Raw genomic sequence first — 19,831 nt, forward strand, 5'->3', positions numbered from 1 at the left:
TGAACACCCCTTCTTTTGAGCCAAGAGTCCACTGCCTCTCTTTAGTAAACCCTCATACATTGACGCTCAAGTTCATCACATAATGGCCCTTGTTGCTTATGCTTGCGATTAGTGATATGAAAAACTCAGGATGGCAGTCCTTTGGTAAGTCTTAACCTTATATATCTGCCTGTACGTAATAGGAGGAAACAGTGCGTGCAGGTGGGCGCATCAGCCAACCCATCTCGGTTAAATGAATTCTGGTTAATTTCACATTTCACCAAAGCCTATAGTATGTCACAGGCCACATGGTCTCACATGAACACTACTCAAGGTGTGTATTTGCTATGTGGGATTGCATGATGCTCTCGCCGCCTCAACACACGCAGGCTCCTGTGTGAGCTCAGTCAACAACGCGGCTGAAATGAGGAGGAATTTGCAACAATGGCGTTGAGGGAGCACAGCTGAGTGAACATCACCCTCTCAGAGCCTCTCCAACACATAAGGCCACTGACTGGAGGCACAATGCTCCCTTTTCACCCTCATCCCGACTGCTTACCACGTGGAGAGAGGTAGGCTAGTGAAAGAAAGACACAGCCGGAGTGAGAAAGGAAATCATTTTTCACCCCGGGCCCTGTGACACCCCCCCAACACCCCTTCACCTCCCCTCTGTCTCTCTGAGGCTTGGATAGAATAATAAAATGCATCCGAGATTTGATGTAAAGTGTGAATGTTATAGTGCAGTCATCCAATCAGTTAATGACGTGAGTCTGAATTATTTAAAACATCTTCTTTTGTCGGACAGTGGAAGTCTTATTCATTCAACACTCTAATGCACAGTTTAACACCGGACTTATGTCCTTTCTATAGAGGGCCTGTGGACACTTTTGTCTATGCAAACCAAGCAGTGATTTCCGAACAATAACAATGATCGATAAAAAAAATCATTAGGCTATAAATGTATGCGTCACTGCGTAATCGATAATGTTTTGTCAGAGAAAAAGAAGTGTTAACTGTAATAGTTATCAAACAGTCAAAACAGAGAAAATCGTTGCTTTTTTTAAACCAGAAGTCTATTGTGCCAACAACGCATTCGTGTTTTTTCGTGCCATCTTGCCAACATGATCGCGTTATCGACGGTCGGACGTTTCTCAGAAATGTTTGGAAACAAGCGCAAAATAGATGCGCGTCCCCGCTACTGTACGGCGACCTGTTGCACGCCACGCGCGCTCCCACATCATAACAAGTTATGATTCATAAAATATTATGACTTCTCCAAAAAATACAGTCCCGGATGTGCATTTCCCCCACAGGCCGCTCGTCGCCGACACAACCCCTTTAATAATAACACAAAAACAACTTACCATGTTTGAAACGATGATTTTTGGCAGCGATATTGTGTAATGACAAGGGGGGAAAAAGCACCGGAGCTTATGTTGGGTAAGATCGGCTCCGTCTCTCAGCCGGGACACTGGCGCAGCATTTCCCTATTCACTCCCAGGGATGCGCAGTCGGACAGCCGCATTTTTTTCAATTATTTATCTCCGCCGCAAATCGCGTTTTTTTCTATCTTATGACAAAAGGGTTATTATGCCTGAATGTATTTACTCATAGTCCACTGGCAGTAGGAAAAGCAGGGGCGGTGCAGACAGCTGTAGTACTCGCTACAGGGGGAGGATTATTTTTCTTGGCCGTGCGTGCTCTTCCTCCTCTCTTTGTATTTGTCGGGGCCTGCTCCTGTCCGGCCTGTCTGCGCTCTCTGCGGTACTGTCTGTCTGTCTGTCTGGTTAGCTGGCTAGCTGTCTGTCTCCCTGTCTCTTATAATTAATGGCCCTCGCAGCCAGACGGTCCTCTGGGAAACAGGTTACCTCCACATTGGCTCTCAGTGTGCTGCTCACATAGGAGCGCAGGCCCGGTCACACACACTGAGTGATGGTGATATAAGATTGGCACAGGTGTGGATGACTGTGGTTCCCGCCTTTGTCATAAAAATTCATATTTTTCATATTTTAATTAAAAATAGGTTATTTAGTTTCAGTGATAGCATTTTGTTGTAAAAGTTAGATTATTGGCACTGTTACCTGATATCCCAGTATAGCTGATGGGATGTCATTACACTCTTTAATGGTCTATTATGGGCCTTTGACTCCCAGTGAACAGGAAGCACATAGAGGTGCTCATAAATTATCTAAAAGCCAACCAATGCAACCATCTCCACTGACAAAGACATGCAGTTGGGCCAATTCACCATCTTAATTTGGTCATTTGGAGATAAAAATCTATAGAAACAAATCCATCAATCCAAATAAAATCCAATAGTAGCCTAGTCCTACATGGCATATTTCAACCTTATGTGTAACTATATAGTTTCTCTTGCATGTCTTAACGTGTGCTTTGTTGACTGGTGATCAAGTTGGCACTTACAGTATCATGGTTATAATAGAAACCTCAAAGCACATGTTGTATAATTCATTTATTCATTCACTCACTCTGTTCCTGATGAACCACCATCTGTTACTGATAGGCTACAAACTATGAAGATATAGTAATGTAAACAGATGATATATTTAACCAAGATAATTCACCTCCTGGCTGCAGTACTGCTGATCTGTGTAGGGGTCTGCTAAAGCACCATTATGTCCCAGCTTCAGATTGTGACAGTATTTTGAGCAGGGTGTGTAGAAGGTCGACTGTGGCTGACAACACAACACTGAATTAGTCAGCTAATGATGGTGCTGTGGCCGGACAGTCTGTGTGGTTAGTGGTTACTTAACAAGATGTTCTGTTCTGTTCTCTTATTTTCCAAAACCACAAACGTCATGGATTAGGAAAAAATTAATTTGATGGCTCAGTATGATATCAGCTTTGGAATCAGGGGAATACAGGTTAAGGCTGAAGAAGAAAGCAACAACCTCAGTTTCTGCACCGTACTGTACTGCCTGTGGGAATTCGTACATGTTCAGACTTTCTCAAGTGTGTGGTAGTGTTCGGATACCATGTTGCTCATGTGTCATCTAGTTGCTCGAACAATTTCCCAGATTGACACTATTTTTTTTTCTTATCACCATCATACAGGTTAAGTATTGTGTTATCAATTCACAACCATGTCTCCTGGTAGCCCACACTGAAGCTGACAGGTGCTGTGGTTCATGTCTTACAATAATTATGCCACTAGGTGTCTCTCAGAGACAAAAGATTAGAGACACATTGCAATGAGGTTGAGCCCTGTGACATCATTTTAATAATAACATTCACTCCAAGTGTAGATAATGCACATATATTTAAAACAGGTAATAAAGACAGGTAAAAGGCAAATACATTTATATTCTATTTTACAGATAATGTCCTATAAAGACAGTGTCTTCAACTCAACTCAATACTCATAGGCATCTTCAGTTGGTCAGACAATGTGTGTGTGTGTGTGTGTGTGTGTGAACCAGAACAGTAAAGTTGCAACTGAAAGATGCTAAAATGCTCTGTAGAGATGAGTTGGATGATAATAATTCAAGATCTTTATCATTTTACAAGACAAGGAAACACGAAATGTAGTCTGTAGCCTCCAAATGCTACACACACAGAAAAAAATAAAATAAAATAATAATTGGTCTGTTCAGCTTTATTATCTTAGCTTTAGTAGCTTATTATCTTAACTTAGCTTTTCTTTAGTTAACTTTACTTATCTTAGCTTAACTGAATTTAACTTAAACTGTGTTTTACAGTCCTTATAATTCTATGCACTTATTAGTCAGCTATTATACACTGGGGTAGGTTTTGAATGGTTTAGTACACTTAAGAAATTTGTGTAGCATTACTGTTGTACTTGGAAAAGCACTGTTCTAATGTTTTGATGTTGGTCTTGACTTGAGCTACTCTGGTCTCTGGACTCTGACTTTGTGGACTTCGACGTTTCTTACTAGAAGTAATTACTGGGTTAACTGGATAATGGCACGGAAGAAAACAGTTTGACTTAAAAACCTGTTCCAGATTTGGAGTGGTTTAGTGTTTCTTTTTTCTCAGGACATTTTCCAGCTGACTTCCTATTTCCTACTTTGTGAGATAGACTTTGTAAGAATGGACAATTCTGGTTTGTGGTGTAATTCACAAATTCAGAAGCAGTTAGTGGTAGTGTGTGAGAAACAAATAACTCAGTCCAAGCAGAAATGCTACAGGTGTGATGAAAAACTCCTACATGCTCATTTTGTAGCCTTCAAGCTACAAAGCCGTATCTATCTGGGAAGTGTCTGTTAGCTTTTCCTGAAGCTCTTGAAGCTTCATCAGTGGTGTTCTGCAGCAGGCAAATGCTTCCATTGTGTCCTTTATGTCCCTCCTCATGAAAATATAGATTAAAGAGTCTATCATAGGACTAATGTAGACCAGGGCACTAGTCACAACAAGAGACCAATCCTTGACCAAGTCCTCTGCATCTGTGTCACCTTTGAGAGAGTAGTAAAGGTTCCTGAAACTGAAGGGGAAGAACAAAACTATATATGTCCCCAATACCAGACCCAGAACCCCCAAAACCCTCCTCCTGTTTTTCTTTTCACGTCTCATGGCTATACTCCTGCTGAGGGCTTTCCATGTGGCTGTGAAGAAACCCACAAGAAATGGAGCAGGGAGGAGGCAGATGATGGAGAATAGCAACAAGGAGACCCTTTTGTTGGTCAAGAAGACATAATCCAGAGAGCTGTAGGCCAGTGAGAGGGTCCACATGCAAACTGAGATCAGGATAGAAAACTTTGCATTGTTCTTTGTGTGGTACCACACTGGGAAAGCCACCAATAAATACCTCTCTGCAGAAATCAGCAGCATGAAACCCAAACTGGAGGTCAGGCCCAAGCGGACGAGCAGTCGTGCGATACAGCGGGCTCTGATGAAAGGCTGATAGGAAGCGTCAAAAAACCTACTTACGATAAAGACAATTGTGATCCCGATCTGAATTAGGTCTGACAGGAGCAAGTTTATGGCAAAGATCGGAGCTGCTGTTTCCTTCTTGAGTAGACACAGGAGAGCGTAGCCGGCAAGGCAGACTTCAGGTAATCCTACAAAGAATATGACCCAGTCCACCACAATGCCCATGATGTTTGTGTAGTAGAAAGAATCTTCACAATGGAGAAGTGAAGTATTTTGAGGTATCACAGTCATCTTGCTGTTGTTGGCAATCTGTGGAGCATCGACCTTGATGCTTTCAGCTGTGAAGTTATTCTTAGTAAAGTTGTAGTTTTTGCTGTTCTCTTTTATCAGTGTCCATCCATGGTAAGATAGCGTGACTGAGAGATTATCAGATATTACACTGTCACTTCCTCCAAACATCCTGACAAAAAAAAAAAAGTAATAATCTCTAATAATCTCTAATAATCTGTGGGGTCAAATTCACAGGCTCATGTCATAGACTAAAAAGGACTAAATAAAAACACTGAAACATTTTATTTTTGTTATATCCATAAGATTATGCTTCCAAGTTAAATATTGGTATCTTTTTCCTTTTTACCACCAGGTATAAACTGATATTGCAAACTTAGAAGCCACCAAGAAAATGCCACATCAATTTTCATCAATTATTTCCCCAAGCTCTATGCTCTCACCTTTGCCTCTGTGTTTTCTTGCATTATTCCCAACTCTGTTTCCTGTTAGAGCAGTGTAGTTATACGCTGTCATTCAGTCATGCAGTCTGAAGTTTCAGTAACCTTTCAGCCACCTATTTCATGGAACAGGAATTATGCAAACCAGGAGTATCTCTCTAGGATAGAGATATTACCATATGAATATGTTGGAAAAGGCACGTCACGACCTATCCCATTGCGATAATATACAAAATAAATTCAAACAGGTGAGCAGGTGATGGAGACAGACGAGGCAGCAGTTTAAATTGTAACAAGATGTACTCACATCTCAATTAAAAAGGAAAAACTTTTTTTTTCAATTTTATTTGCCCAAAGGTTAAACATACACACAGACAGTATATACAATATACACCTGAACAGTTAATGTAACCACATACAGTACATGCTTCCACACACAAATACAGAATAATACATTAAAGCAAGAAAATGCAATAAATGCTTAACTGTAGCTTTACAGTAGCACATGTAAAAAGAGTCAGAAAGTCAGTAATGTCTTTTAAACAACAGTATCTATGTAAAGACTAACATTAGCCACAGATAGCTACTGGTCATACCAGAGCAAGTAAGGCAAGAGTTGTATATTGTGTGTTATGTATTTATTTTTTCAAACATAATATGGTCTCACATTAAAACATTCATAATAAGGTACATTATAAGATATCATTGTTATAATACAAGCAACAAGTTAACTAGATAACATTATATAGTTGTTGTTAGGAATGTGGTCGGATCTTTCCCAGGTAATCTAGAAATGAACCTCAGATTACACTTAAACTTATTTCTTTGTCATATTAGCTAAAACATGTTTTTTTTCCCCACAAGTTGCTTTTTGTACTATTACATAAGTCCATATTTAAAAAGAAAGTTATTTACATTTCCATTGCCATCCATTCAGTTTAGCTTAGCATAAAGACTGGAAGCAGGGGGAAACAGCTAGCCTGGCTAGCCCCACCCTCTAGCATCTCTAAAGCTCAGTAATTAACACATTTTATTTTATTTGTTTAATCCGTATGAATACCGAACTGTAAAAATGATTAGCTGTGGTTTTACAGGGAGTTATGGACAGGATTATTTCGTGGTTAGGTAGGTTTTTCTTAGCTTTGGATAGAACTAGGCTAGCTTTTAAGCTAAGATAACTATTTCCTGATTCCAATCTACTTGCTGTTCAAACATATGAGGGGTATCAATATGCTTATTTCCCAGAATATAAAACTATTCCTTTAAAATAGAAAATAAAATAAAATAAAACTGTCTGGTCTATAAAAACATCTAAGATACCCATATTTGTGCTGACACTTTATAATACTTAAATTATATATACTATTATAATACTTAAAATTCAATACATTTTGCAGTATAAAACAATACAATTCAACAGCACCACAAACTTCATCCCACTAAATGACCATAAAGTTACAGTTGCACCAAAAATTGAAAATTATAACCTTCATGAATGTACTGCAAGACTGTTGTATTACACTACAATAGTCTTAGCTAAACTTACCTTATAAACCAACAACTGAGTGTATGAAGAATGTTGTTTCACAATATTTAACATCAGTGCCAAAATAATGTCATAGTCTAACTTGAATAAAAAGTATCCAATGCTGCAATAGATATAGGCCTATATGCTGCAATATACTGTACATCCCTTTATTAATTTAACTTCAGCTGCTGACACTACAGGTAGCTCCATGATGACTGAAGATCACAGTCATACTCAAACATATCGTCTCTCCCACACTGCTGCTCTCTCAGTCATGTAGAGACTTTCTTCTCATTGGACCTGTGCTCTTCATCCGACACTAGAAGAATATAAATATAAAGACGCACACACACACAAAATATTACATCTAATGTGTTTTTAAAATGAATAACCTCTGACTTTTCATATAAGACCAAATAACACAACAATTCTTCATCCTTTTTCAAGATTCTAGCCTTCCAGCTTTCCATAAAACATGTCTTCCTGATGTACAGAAACTCAGAGCTGAAGACATTAAAGTACTGAATATACTGTTTGATTGACAAGTGATGCCTGGAAGTATATTAGGCTACAACAGGACTTCATCCATGCTAGTGGCTCTGTAAGGCTGTTCTTAGTCATAGCGATGCTTTGAGCTAAATGCATGCTAACGTGCTAACACCAACAATGCTAAGCATGTATACTGTTTACCATATTCACCAGCTTATTCTAGCATGTTGAAAAAGTCAAGGCTCAGTAGGAAACCCCATTTGGAAACCATGAATGTCTGTGAAACATTTTGTGCCAATTCATCTATTCATCTCACACGATGAGTTAAGACCTGCTGGTGACACTAGAGGAAAAGTCAGGGAATCATCAAAGTTATTAGGATTCATGTCTGTAAAAACATTCATGGAAATCCATACAATTAGTCATTGAGATATTTAAATCTGAAACAAAGTGGTAGAGCCATGCTGCAAAATAAGAAACAAACAGAAACCAAGATTTTCGAAATGCACCACTTAAATTAGCATATTTTATGAAGAAATGAAATACTCACTATATGGGGGTTCAGACATGCTGCTTGCCTTCTCTTTCCTGACTAGAATCCTCCCAATGCTCATCTCAAGTTCTTCATCTCCTTTAGCAAAAATCCTCAAACATCTCCCCAGGTGGTGACATTGTCTCTGCCGCAGTTTCCTCTTCCTCCCAGTTGTCTGTCTCACTTGCATTAAGACAGAGGACGCTGTTCTCCGCCACCTTCCACTTAATCTTTTCCAGAAGTCTTGTGACCTGAGCCGGATCATCTGCCTTTATGTTGAAGCTGTGGTACCTGTTGTTGCATTTCCTCACCAGCAACTGGAGAGTTCTGCCTCCACTTTCTATGGACTGCTCCACAGTGGTTTCTCCAATGCTGTCACACCAGCTGAAGAGTACAAGAGTGTGTCTCCAAACATCCAGAAGGCTCATGTGCTCTCTGATGGACCTCAAGTGGGCCTTGGTGAAAGCAACAGCGGTGGAGACCACCAGGATGATGGCATGGGGCCCTGGAGTGCAGAGTGAAACTCCTTTTGTTATCTCCTGCTTCACCTTCTCTGGAGTATCCTTGAGGGAGCTGAACCTTGACCAGCCTGGAGTGTCTACCAATTGGACCATCCACCGACCCAGTTGGCTTTGTCTCCCCGTCCCAGCAGGACGCCCAGTCTCCCACCCAGGTTTTCCCAGGCAGGAACCAGCCAGCCAGCAAAAGCCTGATTTTCCGCTAAACAATAGGCCTACACCTCATCTGACAGTGAGATTAACAGAAAAAGTAGGAACTGGCTCTATTTACTGTCAAAAGATAAATACATGAAGTTTATCAAATCACTTCAATGATGAACCACTCACTGTGTAATTAAGATTACTCAGCATTTTCCACTTCAATACTCACACTTTTCATTTCTCTTGGGGTTTGCCAAAAAAGAAATTACCTTGAGGAAACTTTTAGTTTGTGATTCAACCTTGCTTGTTTTAGAAAAATGCTAGTGTTTGCACTACAGTAGGAATCCTCCTTGTTTACTATATAGTTATATTACTTTGACGCTTTGTGCACCCATTTTTTTTAATCTTTCTGATCTGAAAAAGGTATGAGGAAAAACTGTCAAAGAAAAAGTACAAGCTCCTCCCTCTGGTATTCACATGGACAGTTGAAATAAACAAAATAGGCATCTATGAACCGCAAACCTGTGTTGAAGTGCAAATGATTTATTTACAGTATATTTCCCCAAAACAGGGCTGATACCAGTACCAATACCAGTACCCTTAAAGTGACACCAATACCAATAGAGTACTTAATTTGATACATTTTTTTTCTACTTCATTCGATACCCATCATGTGAATGGAAGCATTCAGTCATATTATCACCACAGACCTGTAGGGGTTGTAGCTGCTGTGGTAGTGGGCCAGTCACACATCGCATTAAATTAAAGAACGCTTGTGGTGATTGGCTGTGTGCAAAATTATACAAATAGCCATTTTTTTTCTAGATCTGGGTATAAAAGGATCAAATGCAGTTATCATTTGACTGCAGAAGTTCTGATACTACTTGGTACTGGGTTATTTTGGTTCATACCTTATTATTGAGGTATTGAGTACCGATACCCAGCCCCCTGCCCCAAAATAAAATAAACTCAGACATAAATCACATTCCTTGTTCCAGTTTTAGCACTTGATGGGTTATGATGAAGGAAAAATGTGAAGGAGAAATACTGGTTTATCAGGTATGTGAAATGCACTCATTTTGAACCTGTCAGTGAAATGGAAATTTACAATCAGAAAAGTTTTTTTCCCCATACACACAGTCTGAATTCCCTTCATCTTGCAGTAATATTTGTTAAGTAGAACCAATGCCATACATTTCCATAAATAGGATCAACTAATGAGAAGAAGTTTAACTTGACAATATATAAAAAATGTAATGTGTTTCAGCCTTTTGCTCTAATAGAGCTGATGTCACTATTCAGCAGAAGAAAGTAAGACAAGCCCTCTGAGAACAATGGTTAATCTTTTAACTGTGACATTATTGGAAACCAGTTTACTTCAAAGTTACTTAATAAGTTTCCGTGCACCCCCCTCCCATCTCAGGGTCATGTGACCTCTCTGAATCCAGTGACATTGCTGAAGCAGACACTGCGAATCTGTTGGGATTAGCCTCCACAGTCAACATACTGACCAGACACAACACACACCCTCACCGATGGCCACTGCCCGCAAACACCAGCACATCAGTAGGTAAGGACACTTTTCTTCTATACCTTTCTCATTTACTTATTATGCTATTAAAATTCAGTTAATTTGAACATATATGAGTTGGTTAAAAGCAGAGCACATGTAGAGTAAATCAGGCCAATAAGCTGTCAAGGATGATCTCCTGATCCCTCCGCTGCAACAGCTTGGGACTGAGTCGAGTTAAAACTCATCAAGGGTCAGTGTTACAACCTAACTTACCGAGATAACCCTTACCCTTACTGAGATAACCAGAAAAGCATAGTTTTCTTTGATTATTTATCTACCGTAAACTATTGTTTACTGTGTGAATTCCTTAGTAAATATTTGACATGGAAGGAATTCTGCGGATGACCCTCTAAATTGTGTCTACAGAGAAATAAGTTTCATTTTGAGTAATTCAACTCTCATTTTTAGGCAGTAGTTTGTGGTGCTGGTGTATTGCTTAGACTATGAGCCGTCATTTTGTCCTCCCACTGCGAATTTTCTCAGTAATAGCGGTTAGTACGTTGTCAAGAATTCTATTCATAGAGCACAGGAGGCAAAAGCCCAGTAGAGGATTAGTGGTCTATAAGTGCACAGTTGGAGTGCAACAAGGACTTCCCACATGCCACCAGCTCAATACTTGTTGTGTCTTATTACCCTTCTGGGCATTAGTGCTTCTTACATGTAACAGGAGAACATAACTTGTGAAAATATTGTCTTTGTGGTTAAATTTTTGGTTTATAGTTTCGTATGTGACTGTAATTTCATCAGTGTGCTTTTGATTTCTCTCCTCTGTGTAAATCCTCTGTTTGAATGGTTGCGTAGTTAAGTAGCCTTGTGTGACACACATTAGGGACCTGTGATCCCCTCCCTATGGCATCCCTGGAGGAAGAGCTGACCTGCTCTGTTTGCAGAGATATCTTCAGCCAAGCACCCCCCCTGCCCTGCGGTCATAGCTTCTGCCCTGCCTGCATCCGTGAAGCCTGGAGCAACCCAGATGAGGGCAAGGGTCACTTTACCTGCCCCCAGTGCCAGGAGGAGCACGGCGAAGTGCTGTGTGACTGCTGCCCTCCCAAGGAAGATGAAGCATTGGCTCCCTTGGCTGTCAAGACTTGCCTGAGGTGTGAAGTGTCGTTGTGTGCTGAACACCTCCAGCCGCATTTGGAGAGACCAGCGTTTAGCACCCACTTGCTGGTGGATCCACTGGGGGACCTTTCTCAGCGAAGGTGCCCGACACACACAGAGATATTCCGCTACTACTGTGCCGATGAGAGGGCGTATTTGTGCGGTGACTGTCTGCTGGACGGAGCCCATGTTCAGCATAAAGTGAAGGCGCTGAGACAGGTGGAAGAGGATCTAAAGGTTAGTTGAAAAAATATGCAGTATATATACAGTGTGTTTTTGTGTTTGTTTGAGCTTCAGTGTGGGGTTTCTTAAATATGTGTTTTCTCAGGTCATTCTGCAGACGCTGCTCCAAAAAGCAGAGGAGAAGCTGAAAGATGGAGAGCGAATCCTCAAAGAGCATGAAAATTTTGATTCCACCATGGCTGTGAGTAAAAATATTTAAACTGTGCAGATGAAATGCAACATAATGACTCTCAGTAGAAATTGGTCTTTATACGTCATCTGTGCAAGTTATGATCCACAAGGACTCAAAAATGTAAATCTTCAGATTCAGACTGACATTCCTATTCAGATTGATCAAATGGTTTGATTATGTCTCACTACAATGATCACCAATCACCAACTCCTGGTTGCAGGACTCTCTGAGGGAGGACAACACCCAGGTGGAGCGCCTGGGCTCAGACCTGCAGGTCCAGGTGAAGAATCTGGTGGTAGCCCTGAGGGAGATTACTAAGAAGGAGAGACAGCAGGTCACTGAGCGTGTGTATGAGGACTACTTGAAGGTGAGAGAAGACTTGAGCGAGACGCTGAGCATCCAGCACTACCTGGCCTCACTGCTGGCAGAGACAGACCCCTTCCTGCTCATCTGGGTAAGACTTTGCTGAACAGAGAATCTGGTGAACATTACCAGTGTCAGATTTGTTGAGAGCTAGGTCACATGAATGAATACAATTTATGTATACAATGCAATGTATACAATGTATACAATTGTATTGCAATTAAATGTGATACAGAATTTCATGATCCCCAGAGGATCCTGATGACTTTCCTCTATTGCCATCATCAGGTCAAAATTTTAATTTGCCCAAGACTTTGGTTCATGTCCAAATACCTGCAAAACTGACATTCCCTTCAGTCTCAGCTGTACTTAGTGTTCTTGATTAGCAAATGTTAGCGTGCTAACACACTAAACTGGTGAACATGGGAAAGCTAGCTGTAGCATTTAGCTCAAAGCACCTCTGTGCATTAAGCTGCCAGTATGCTTCATCAGAACTGCTTGTCTGGCTTCAGTAATCCCCTCTCCTCACACATATCCAACATCAAAATTGGTGGAGGGCTGTGTCTGATTTAATTTTTGTAACTTGCCGAAACTGACAATGTGACATTTATGAGCCAGTTGGCCAGCTGTGTCTGGGTAAGAAAGGAGACAAGGATTGAACTTCTCTTTCTTGCTCTCTTTTGTCCTTGTTAAACAACAATTTCTGTCACTTTTTGTGTGAAAAAATGGGTGCAACACTACAATTACCTTCCAGGAGAAACTGTCTGAAATTGTCTGCCGTTATCTCTGTATTGACACAATATCATCTCCCCCCTCTTTATGATGGTCAGCTTTCCTCTCTGCCTTGTGGCCATTTGGAAAAGCTATAAACGCACTTGATCTCTGACGTGGTCGAACAATACATAGTACAAACTGAGATTGATCAAATTTGATTGAGAGTTGCGAACAACTCACTGTTGCCAGAGTCTCACTCAAAAGTGAACATGACATCACCTTTTTTCCAGCTGAGCCCCGCCCACTTCAAACCAGTGAGAAGGGCACAGACAAAAGCACAAATACAGAAATCTCTCAAGTGTAATAACCAAACCTGTTCTAACTTTGGCACAAAATTGTGTGCTAATGCAGGACCTAATCACTCATAGTTAGAAGCTGACTGAGAAAATAGGTTTTTAGGGCCTTAAAACAGTCTATTATTAAAGCACAAAGCCAAATGATCTTCTCAAAAAGGGGCAAAATGATTTTAGAAATAGCTGTGATAATGTTCTTCATGCATTTTACATTTTTAATCTTCCATGCTGTTCTTGATATAGAGATGTATAGATTGACTTTCAGTGATAAATCACTGTATACATGACGTGTACTCCTCTTTCCTCAGGCCTTTCAATCAGATGATACAAAGTAAGTCCAGAACAAGTCAATGAAACTGTGTGAGGTTGTTCTTAGGTGTGCTGATGTGAGGGAGTGTTTCTATGTATGTGGGATGAATGTGTTTGTTTGTTTTTTGTTTTTTTTCCTCATTAAAATGAGATCAGTTTCCTATGTGTTGTGTTTTTGTATTGTAGGTTACTAGCAGACCTGAACAGCCCACTTTACACACCTGATCCCGTCAGTCTGGACAGGAAGCACATCTTGGAGGACATAGAAAGCAAGTATCGAGAGTTCATCACCGCCACCCTCCGCTGTCTCAGTGACCTCAAGAGGGAGCTCTGTGAGTAGCAGATGGGTGATACATGCCCACACTATTTATTTTACCTTTTTAACATCATCTTTCAAATTTGATCTGGCCTCACATAATTTAAGAATGATTTTTCTGACATCTGCTGATTTCATGTGGCAAAGAATGGTCTTCTATGTGTGGTAACTAGCACTGTGCAGATGCACGGTTGCATTTCAGCAATACGTGGGTGTCAACTGGAAATATTTCTCAAGTTATAAAAAGCAAATAAAGCTGTTGTTATTTTTACAAGAGCTGCATCCTGCTGTAGGTTCTGCTTTACCCCCCACAAGTAACAACTTTTTTTTTTTTTTTAAATTTTCTCCTTATACAGTAACCAGTCCTTTGACTTTGGACACTAACACGGCCCATCCTCTTCTGAGCATCTCTGATGACCTGCGCTCAGTTACACGGGTTAAAAACCGCCTGCCTTGTGCTGCTCACCCCGACCGTTTCGACCACTGGCCACAAGTCCTCACGGCCCAGACCTTCTCAGCTGGGACTCACTACTGGGAGCTGCAGGCTGAGGGATTCTGGGATATCGGCGTCTCCTACAAAAGTATTGGACGGAAGGGGAAAGAAGGCAACGCCTTTGGGAACAACAAGGTATGTGTACCACCCACATGGTTTAGCATTTTTAAGGTGGTGTATGTCACATTGTTTAGAAGTGATTTGTTGTTTTTGTTACCAGTGAGATGAGTAGAAACCTACAGGTCAGTGTTTAGAGCACATTTACCACCAGGTGTTGCTCTACATGGAAAAGTGATAAGTTACACTTACACTGCTCAAAAATACTGTAGTTCACTTTAGCTGTTTTTCTGCCCTAAAACAAAGTAATTCCATGTTCTACAGATGCAGCCAAAACTTCCATAGATTTTTGTCAGTTACACAAATGTTTTGAAATTGACATGGCACTGATATACTGATGTTGAATAGTTACATGTATAGTGTCCTTAAATATGATCAAACTGCCAACAGCACCCATCTTTATCTGCCACTGTAGGTTTCAACCAAAAAGAAAACATGTTCCTTGATTAAAATGCTTCTGTTAAATCTCCAGATGTCCTGGAGTTTGACGCAGCAACATGACAGGAAGCTAGCTGCCTGGCACAACCGCAGGAAGATCCGCCTCACATACCAAATGACCGGCAACCGTGTTGCCGTAGCTGTGGACTACGGAGCAGGCACCATCACCTTCTCTGAGGTGGGGCCGTCTAACAACTTAACCCACCTCCACACTTTCTCGACCTTGTTCACTCAGCCGGTGTGCTTGGGCTTTGGACTTTACAAAGCTGAGCTCAACAGCCGTATCTCTATTGTAAAAGTCTGAGGTGAAATAAAGAAGGACCAAGGAAACAACATTGATGAACACAGAGAAAGCCATGCCAAGACAAACTGGTGCTGATTTATTTCCCAACTCTGGAACCACACAAACCTGTGCTTGAACTTTTTTCATGAGCTTCTCTGATGTTTCTCTCCTGTCAGCTCTCAGGCTGAGCTCGTCTTCTCACTCAATAAAGAATCACCTAAAACTGTGATCAGGTGATACTGACATGGAAATGATTTCCAACAGGGAACAATGAAAATGGAGCTTTTAATGCATGATTATGAGTGGATCCTGGTGGGACAGCAGGACAATTGCAAGATTTTTACCTTTTATCTGCTATTTATTCAACAATTATTCAAAAATGTGAATGACTGACAACTAAAGATATTATTATCGTTGTTATGTAAAAGACGGTTGTGACTTTTAGCAACCGTTGATACCAGAAATTTTGTCCGATGCTGTAAACAAGCCTACCTCAGCTTGACTGAAAGTTGTCCAGGTGTTCAGGTGTGTCTACATTCTTCATCAGGCTGGTCAACACATGGACACTCTAGAGCAACTGATTTTTATAATCTGTTATTCCAACCCTTTAATATCTTATAAAAGAAGTTACCAAGTCACAGAGAGCACTGGCGCTGTAAATGTTTAAATTCACATGAAGGTGCACAAGCAACAAGCCGGAGCATTTGATCCCTTTTAACTCAGCTTGAAGCCACACAAGACACTTGTTTGATTAGATTTTAAAGAAAAAAGGAAAACAACTGCCACTCACTCGCCAACTTTGCTCTTTGAAGCGGCTCAGATACCCAATTATCTTCCTATTTTCTTTATGTCACTGTAAAGGTGAGTGGGCGGATGTAACAGAGAGAGTGAGAAAGAAGCAGGCGGAAAGGGGGCTGGCTGAGAGAGAGAGAGAGAGCGAGACACACAGAGAGAGAGCGAGACACAGAGAGAGAGAGAGAGAGAGAGATCATAGCATACTCTGGCTTGGTTACGATCTGACTGCTGTGAAATAATGTGATAAAGGAGCAAGAGAAAGAGGATTTTTGACCAGATTTTGGCACTCCAGCTGGGAGGAAACAGATCTTTTCACCTGATATGGAATACAAGATCGTTCAAATGGAAACAGGTGATAACTCATATTTTTATTCACTTATAATACTAGGATTGTGCTGCACACTACAGCAAATAGATCATTTTAGGATACTTGTTTTAAGGTGTATAATAGATAATTTTGCATCAATGTGAATCATTTATTCAGTCAAAAACAGCTATATTTGTCTGTGTTGAAATAAGTTTCATTAAAGCTACGAATGAGATGTTTTTACACGTGCTGTCGCTCATCTTGATCAAAGACAAATGCCAAGTATTTAAACATTTACTGGACATCGCATGATTTTTAGAAATTGCTGACTGACATTTAATTTCAATTAGTTAAGATAACAGAAAAGCTACAAGATGAATGCAAAATCTGACATTTTTGTATGTGCAGCAACTCTACGTGCGTCTGTAAGTGTGAAACAAAAGCACAAGTGAGAGAGTGTGTCGTGTGTGTCGTGTGAGGAACTGCATGTAGAGCGGCGTCAGGTGGGAGGGGGGTATGTGTAAAAGACAGATGGTCACTCAGTGGAGTTGTTCCCCCACTCTCTCTCTCTTTCTCACTCCCTTCTGGGTCTCACATCCTTCCCTTGTCAGCGCTCCAAAATCTTACCTCATCTATCCCCCCTCCTCCTCCACCCACCCCCCACTTCTCCTTTGCATCTCTCACCATCATCCTCCTCTCCTTCACTTTAAAGTCTAACCTCGGACCCTCACTGACTTTGCTGTTCCTTATCTTTTCAAACTCCCTCTTCCCATCCCCAGATACTTCTCTTCTGCCTTCTTGTCAGGCTTTTTGCTGAAGAAATCAACTTGAAAAGTCCAAAAGGTCTATTTGTCATTGTCATTCTGGCCCCTTCTGACGCAGCAACTGACCAGCACGTAGTAAACTGAAGACATTTGGGATTTATGGGGGCAAACAAGACATCTTGACAGAAAAACAAAAAGGCAATGATTGACAGCTATGGCCAATGAACACTTCTGAGTATTGTCTGAATATTACGTGATTTTGAAACCCACCTGCTGGTTTTATTGCCGTATTGTATTGTACTTTGATGGTACAGGTCAAAACTGCATTAGTTGGAAAGGTTAGAACAGGTTTTCTGGTCTTTCTATTTAAACCCCACTGGTCAAGATTTGCTGTAATCAACTCTGCACTCAGAGAGCTGTTTGGACAATTTCTTTTACCGTAGCATGTTTATTTACATCTCAGGTTGTCCAAAGTGACACTTCTCCACAGTAGAATCAATCAGAGATATTTAACGTCTTAGCTTCAGTCATGCATCCGGGGTCAGAGCTCCCCATACTGCTGGGTGTGCTCCTGTTGTGGGGACCTCTGGGGTCCAGGGGGCAGAATGACACAGAGCCCATCATCCTTGAGGGGAAATGCTTGGTCGTGTGTGACTCCACACCTTCATCTGAGCCTGCTGGTAACGCCCTAGGCATGTCTGTCCGGTCCGGCAGCGGCCGGGTGGCCTTCTCCGCCAGCCGCCAAACCAACCATGAGCCCACAGACATGAGCAACCGCACCATGATCATCTACTTTGATAGTGTGAGTATATTACTGCTGATATGTGTCTTTAAATCAGGCTATTTTACAGTTTAACAAAAGCTTATTCTGGAGATGAGATGGCAAAATTAGTTCACACCAATATAAAAGTATACTGGAGTATCTGCTTGTTCCTGATAAATGTGAAAACTTTATTTAAGTTGGAAGACTTCCCTGTCCCCTTATTTCATCTCAGACCTCTCCCTAACTATTGAACAGAATGTCTTTTTACAGCTCCATTACGACTATGTAACAATGTCGATCAGTTTTCTCCAGACAACTGGTACAGAATAATCCTGGCATTTTGTCAGTCTTTAGCCAATAAGATGCACATATGATTAGACTGTTCTGACAGTAAGAAAAAATCATAATGAGGTAAATACTGAGCTTTGTGGACTATGCAGCTGTCTGTCCACAAAACCATTGGAACGTGATGCATGGGCTTCATTTTCATGGAAATTTTGGGCTTTTATGGAAATGGAAAATATGACTCAAAAGTCTGAGAGTCCATGGGGATAAAAACACCGTATGGTCTCCAAACGTCAGTGGATTTGCAAGTGACACAGAGTCGAGCAGGTGAAATCTTGGTTTTCACTCGTCTTCGAAGACTTTTTTTTTTTTTTTGTTGCCATATCATTTATACTCCTTACAGATTCATGTCACATATCATCTTGCCTGTTTCATTCCTCTCCCTGTCATGCTGTCAATTCAGATCTTGGTGAACGTGGGAACTCACTTTGACCAAGAGAGCAGCGTCTTCCTGGCACCAAGAAGAGGGGTGTACAGCTTCAACTTCCATGTTGTAAAGGCTTACAACAGACAAACTATTCAGGTATGACAGCTCAGCTATGAAAGTTATATTTATGATTCCAGTGGATCAACATGCACACCCTTATCTCTTTATTTCCTCTCTTCTAGGTCAGCCTGATGGTGAATGGATGGCCGATGATTTCAGCTTTCGCTGGGGACCAGGATGTGACTAGAGAAGCTGCCACTAATGCCGGTCTGGTGATTATGGAAAAGGGGGACAAGGCCTACCTCAGATTGGAGAGAGGCAACCTGATGGGAGGCTGGAAGTACTCCACCTTCTCTGGGTTCCTGGTCTTCCCCTTGTGAGGGAGGTGGATGGAGAGCAGGTTGAAGTCTTGTAAGGGTAATATGAGGGAATTGGATGGAGCAGGAATGAGAATGGGTATAACAAAAAATGGGGAATAAAGTGGTAGGAGGAGAGAAAGGCTTCAATCTGTAACTCCTTATATAGCGCATGAAAGGATGTTTTTGTTTTTGCAAAAATGTAGAGAAAATTGTGCAAATTAAGATATTTCTCATCTGAGAGAAAAAGAAATGGCAGAAAGAGAGTAAAATATTGAATAAAAATAATTTGTCTGTGGATTTAATTTGCTGTTTCTGTGTATAAATATATATGTTGGGTTTGTATAAGAGATATTTAATTGTGACAAAATTATAAAGTAGCCATGTGCAATGTGGGCTTTTGTGCAAAGACTATGTGAAAACCTCTATTTTTTTTCTTTAATTCATAATGTTTGAAACACTGCTGTGCTCCACATGGCATCATGTGTAGCTTACAAACTTGCCAAACTTGCCCTTTATTCTGCTGTGTCTTATGACTGATGCTCCTCTATATGCCTGTTTGTCTCCTGCAACCAGATGTTTATTTACACAGAAATTTCTATTTAGGACAAAATATTAAAATAAAACCATCTAAAGTTCACTCAGTATTTCTTTTTTAATTGGTTTCCACAAATATATTATGAGACAATATTTTATGAATCAGTACTTCATCTGTAAACAAATCACTTTTTTGGCTCTATGCGATTTTGAAATAATTGACTTTACACTGTAATATGCTAGGGGTGTGACAGTTTAATCTGCTCATGCAAAACAGTATTTCGCCTCCCTCTCAT

At 40.7% G+C, this 19,831-nt stretch overlaps 4 protein-coding genes across 6 annotated transcripts; 2 read left to right on the plus strand and 2 right to left on the minus strand.

The window, feature by feature from the left end:
• The first annotated feature begins 340 nt into the window (after window positions 1–340).
• Window positions 341–16,560, plus strand: trim110 (tripartite motif containing 110). 3 transcript variants are annotated; one of them, XM_042429869.1, is made up of 9 exons: window positions 341–551; window positions 10,190–10,336; window positions 11,141–11,677; window positions 11,769–11,864; window positions 12,076–12,309; window positions 13,594–13,616; window positions 13,781–13,926; window positions 14,267–14,538; window positions 14,993–16,560. In XM_042429869.1, exons 3-9 carry the CDS (start codon window positions 11,189–11,191, stop codon window positions 15,260–15,262), a joined length of 1,530 nt encoding a protein of 509 aa, XP_042285803.1. In that variant the 5' UTR covers window positions 341–551; window positions 10,190–10,336; window positions 11,141–11,188; the 3' UTR covers window positions 15,263–16,560. The 3 variants fall into 3 exon arrangements, with proteins under 3 accessions (XP_042285803.1, XP_042285802.1, XP_042285804.1); XM_042429868.1 differs by lacking the exon at window positions 341–551 and having other exon boundaries at window positions 9,551–10,336; XM_042429870.1 differs by lacking the exon at window positions 341–551 and having other exon boundaries at window positions 9,551–10,336; window positions 11,169–11,677.
• On the minus strand, window positions 4,192–5,055 carry LOC121908261 (free fatty acid receptor 3-like). The gene has a single exon (XM_042428167.1). It carries the CDS (start codon window positions 5,053–5,055, stop codon window positions 4,192–4,194), a length of 864 nt encoding a protein of 287 aa, XP_042284101.1.
• On the minus strand, window positions 7,255–8,847 carry LOC121909359 (GTPase IMAP family member 4-like). Its single transcript, XM_042429871.1, has 2 exons — window positions 8,126–8,847; window positions 7,255–7,405 (listed from the first exon to the last, which is right to left on the minus strand). Exon 1 carries the CDS (start codon window positions 8,719–8,721, stop codon window positions 8,209–8,211), a length of 513 nt encoding a protein of 170 aa, XP_042285805.1. The 5' UTR covers window positions 8,722–8,847; the 3' UTR covers window positions 7,255–7,405; window positions 8,126–8,208.
• A 1,063-nt stretch (window positions 16,561–17,623) lies between the features above and the next one.
• Window positions 17,624–19,555, plus strand: cbln12 (cerebellin 12). Its single transcript, XM_042429515.1, has 3 exons — window positions 17,624–17,909; window positions 18,619–18,738; window positions 18,825–19,555. The coding sequence occupies exons 1-3, from the start codon at window positions 17,637–17,639 to the stop codon at window positions 19,020–19,022; spliced, it is 591 nt and encodes a 196-aa protein (XP_042285449.1). The 5' UTR covers window positions 17,624–17,636; the 3' UTR covers window positions 19,023–19,555.
• The last annotated feature ends 276 nt before the right edge of the window (window positions 19,556–19,831 follow it).

The sequence above is a fragment of the Thunnus maccoyii genome, chromosome 12 (assembly GCF_910596095.1).
Source record: "Thunnus maccoyii chromosome 12, fThuMac1.1, whole genome shotgun sequence".
Lineage (NCBI taxonomy): Eukaryota > Metazoa > Chordata > Actinopteri > Scombriformes > Scombridae > Thunnus > Thunnus maccoyii.

Bases quoted from the DNA above. Each gene is read 5' to 3' on its own strand.
- LOC121909359 (XM_042429871.1), bottom strand. From the start codon at position 8,721: ATGGTCCAATTGGTAGACACTCCAGGCTGGTCAAGGTTCAGCTCCCTC.
- cbln12 (XM_042429515.1), top strand. From the start codon at position 17,637: ATGCATCCGGGGTCAGAGCTCCCCATACTGCTGGGTGTGCTCCTGTTG. The intron at 17,910-18,618 runs GTGAGTATATTA...CTGTCAATTCAG, and splicing joins TGATCATCTACTTTGATAGT to ATCTTGGTGAACGTGGGAAC. The intron at 18,739-18,824 runs GTATGACAGCTC...CCTCTCTTCTAG, and splicing joins ACAACAGACAAACTATTCAG to GTCAGCCTGATGGTGAATGG.
- trim110 (XM_042429869.1), top strand. From the start codon at position 11,189: ATGGCATCCCTGGAGGAAGAGCTGACCTGCTCTGTTTGCAGAGATATC. The intron at 11,678-11,768 runs GTTAGTTGAAAA...GTGTTTTCTCAG, and splicing joins AGGTGGAAGAGGATCTAAAG to GTCATTCTGCAGACGCTGCT. The intron at 12,310-13,593 runs GTAAGACTTTGC...CTCTTTCCTCAG, and splicing joins ACCCCTTCCTGCTCATCTGG to GCCTTTCAATCAGATGATAC.
- LOC121908261 (XM_042428167.1), bottom strand. From the start codon at position 5,055: ATGGGCATTGTGGTGGACTGGGTCATATTCTTTGTAGGATTACCTGAA.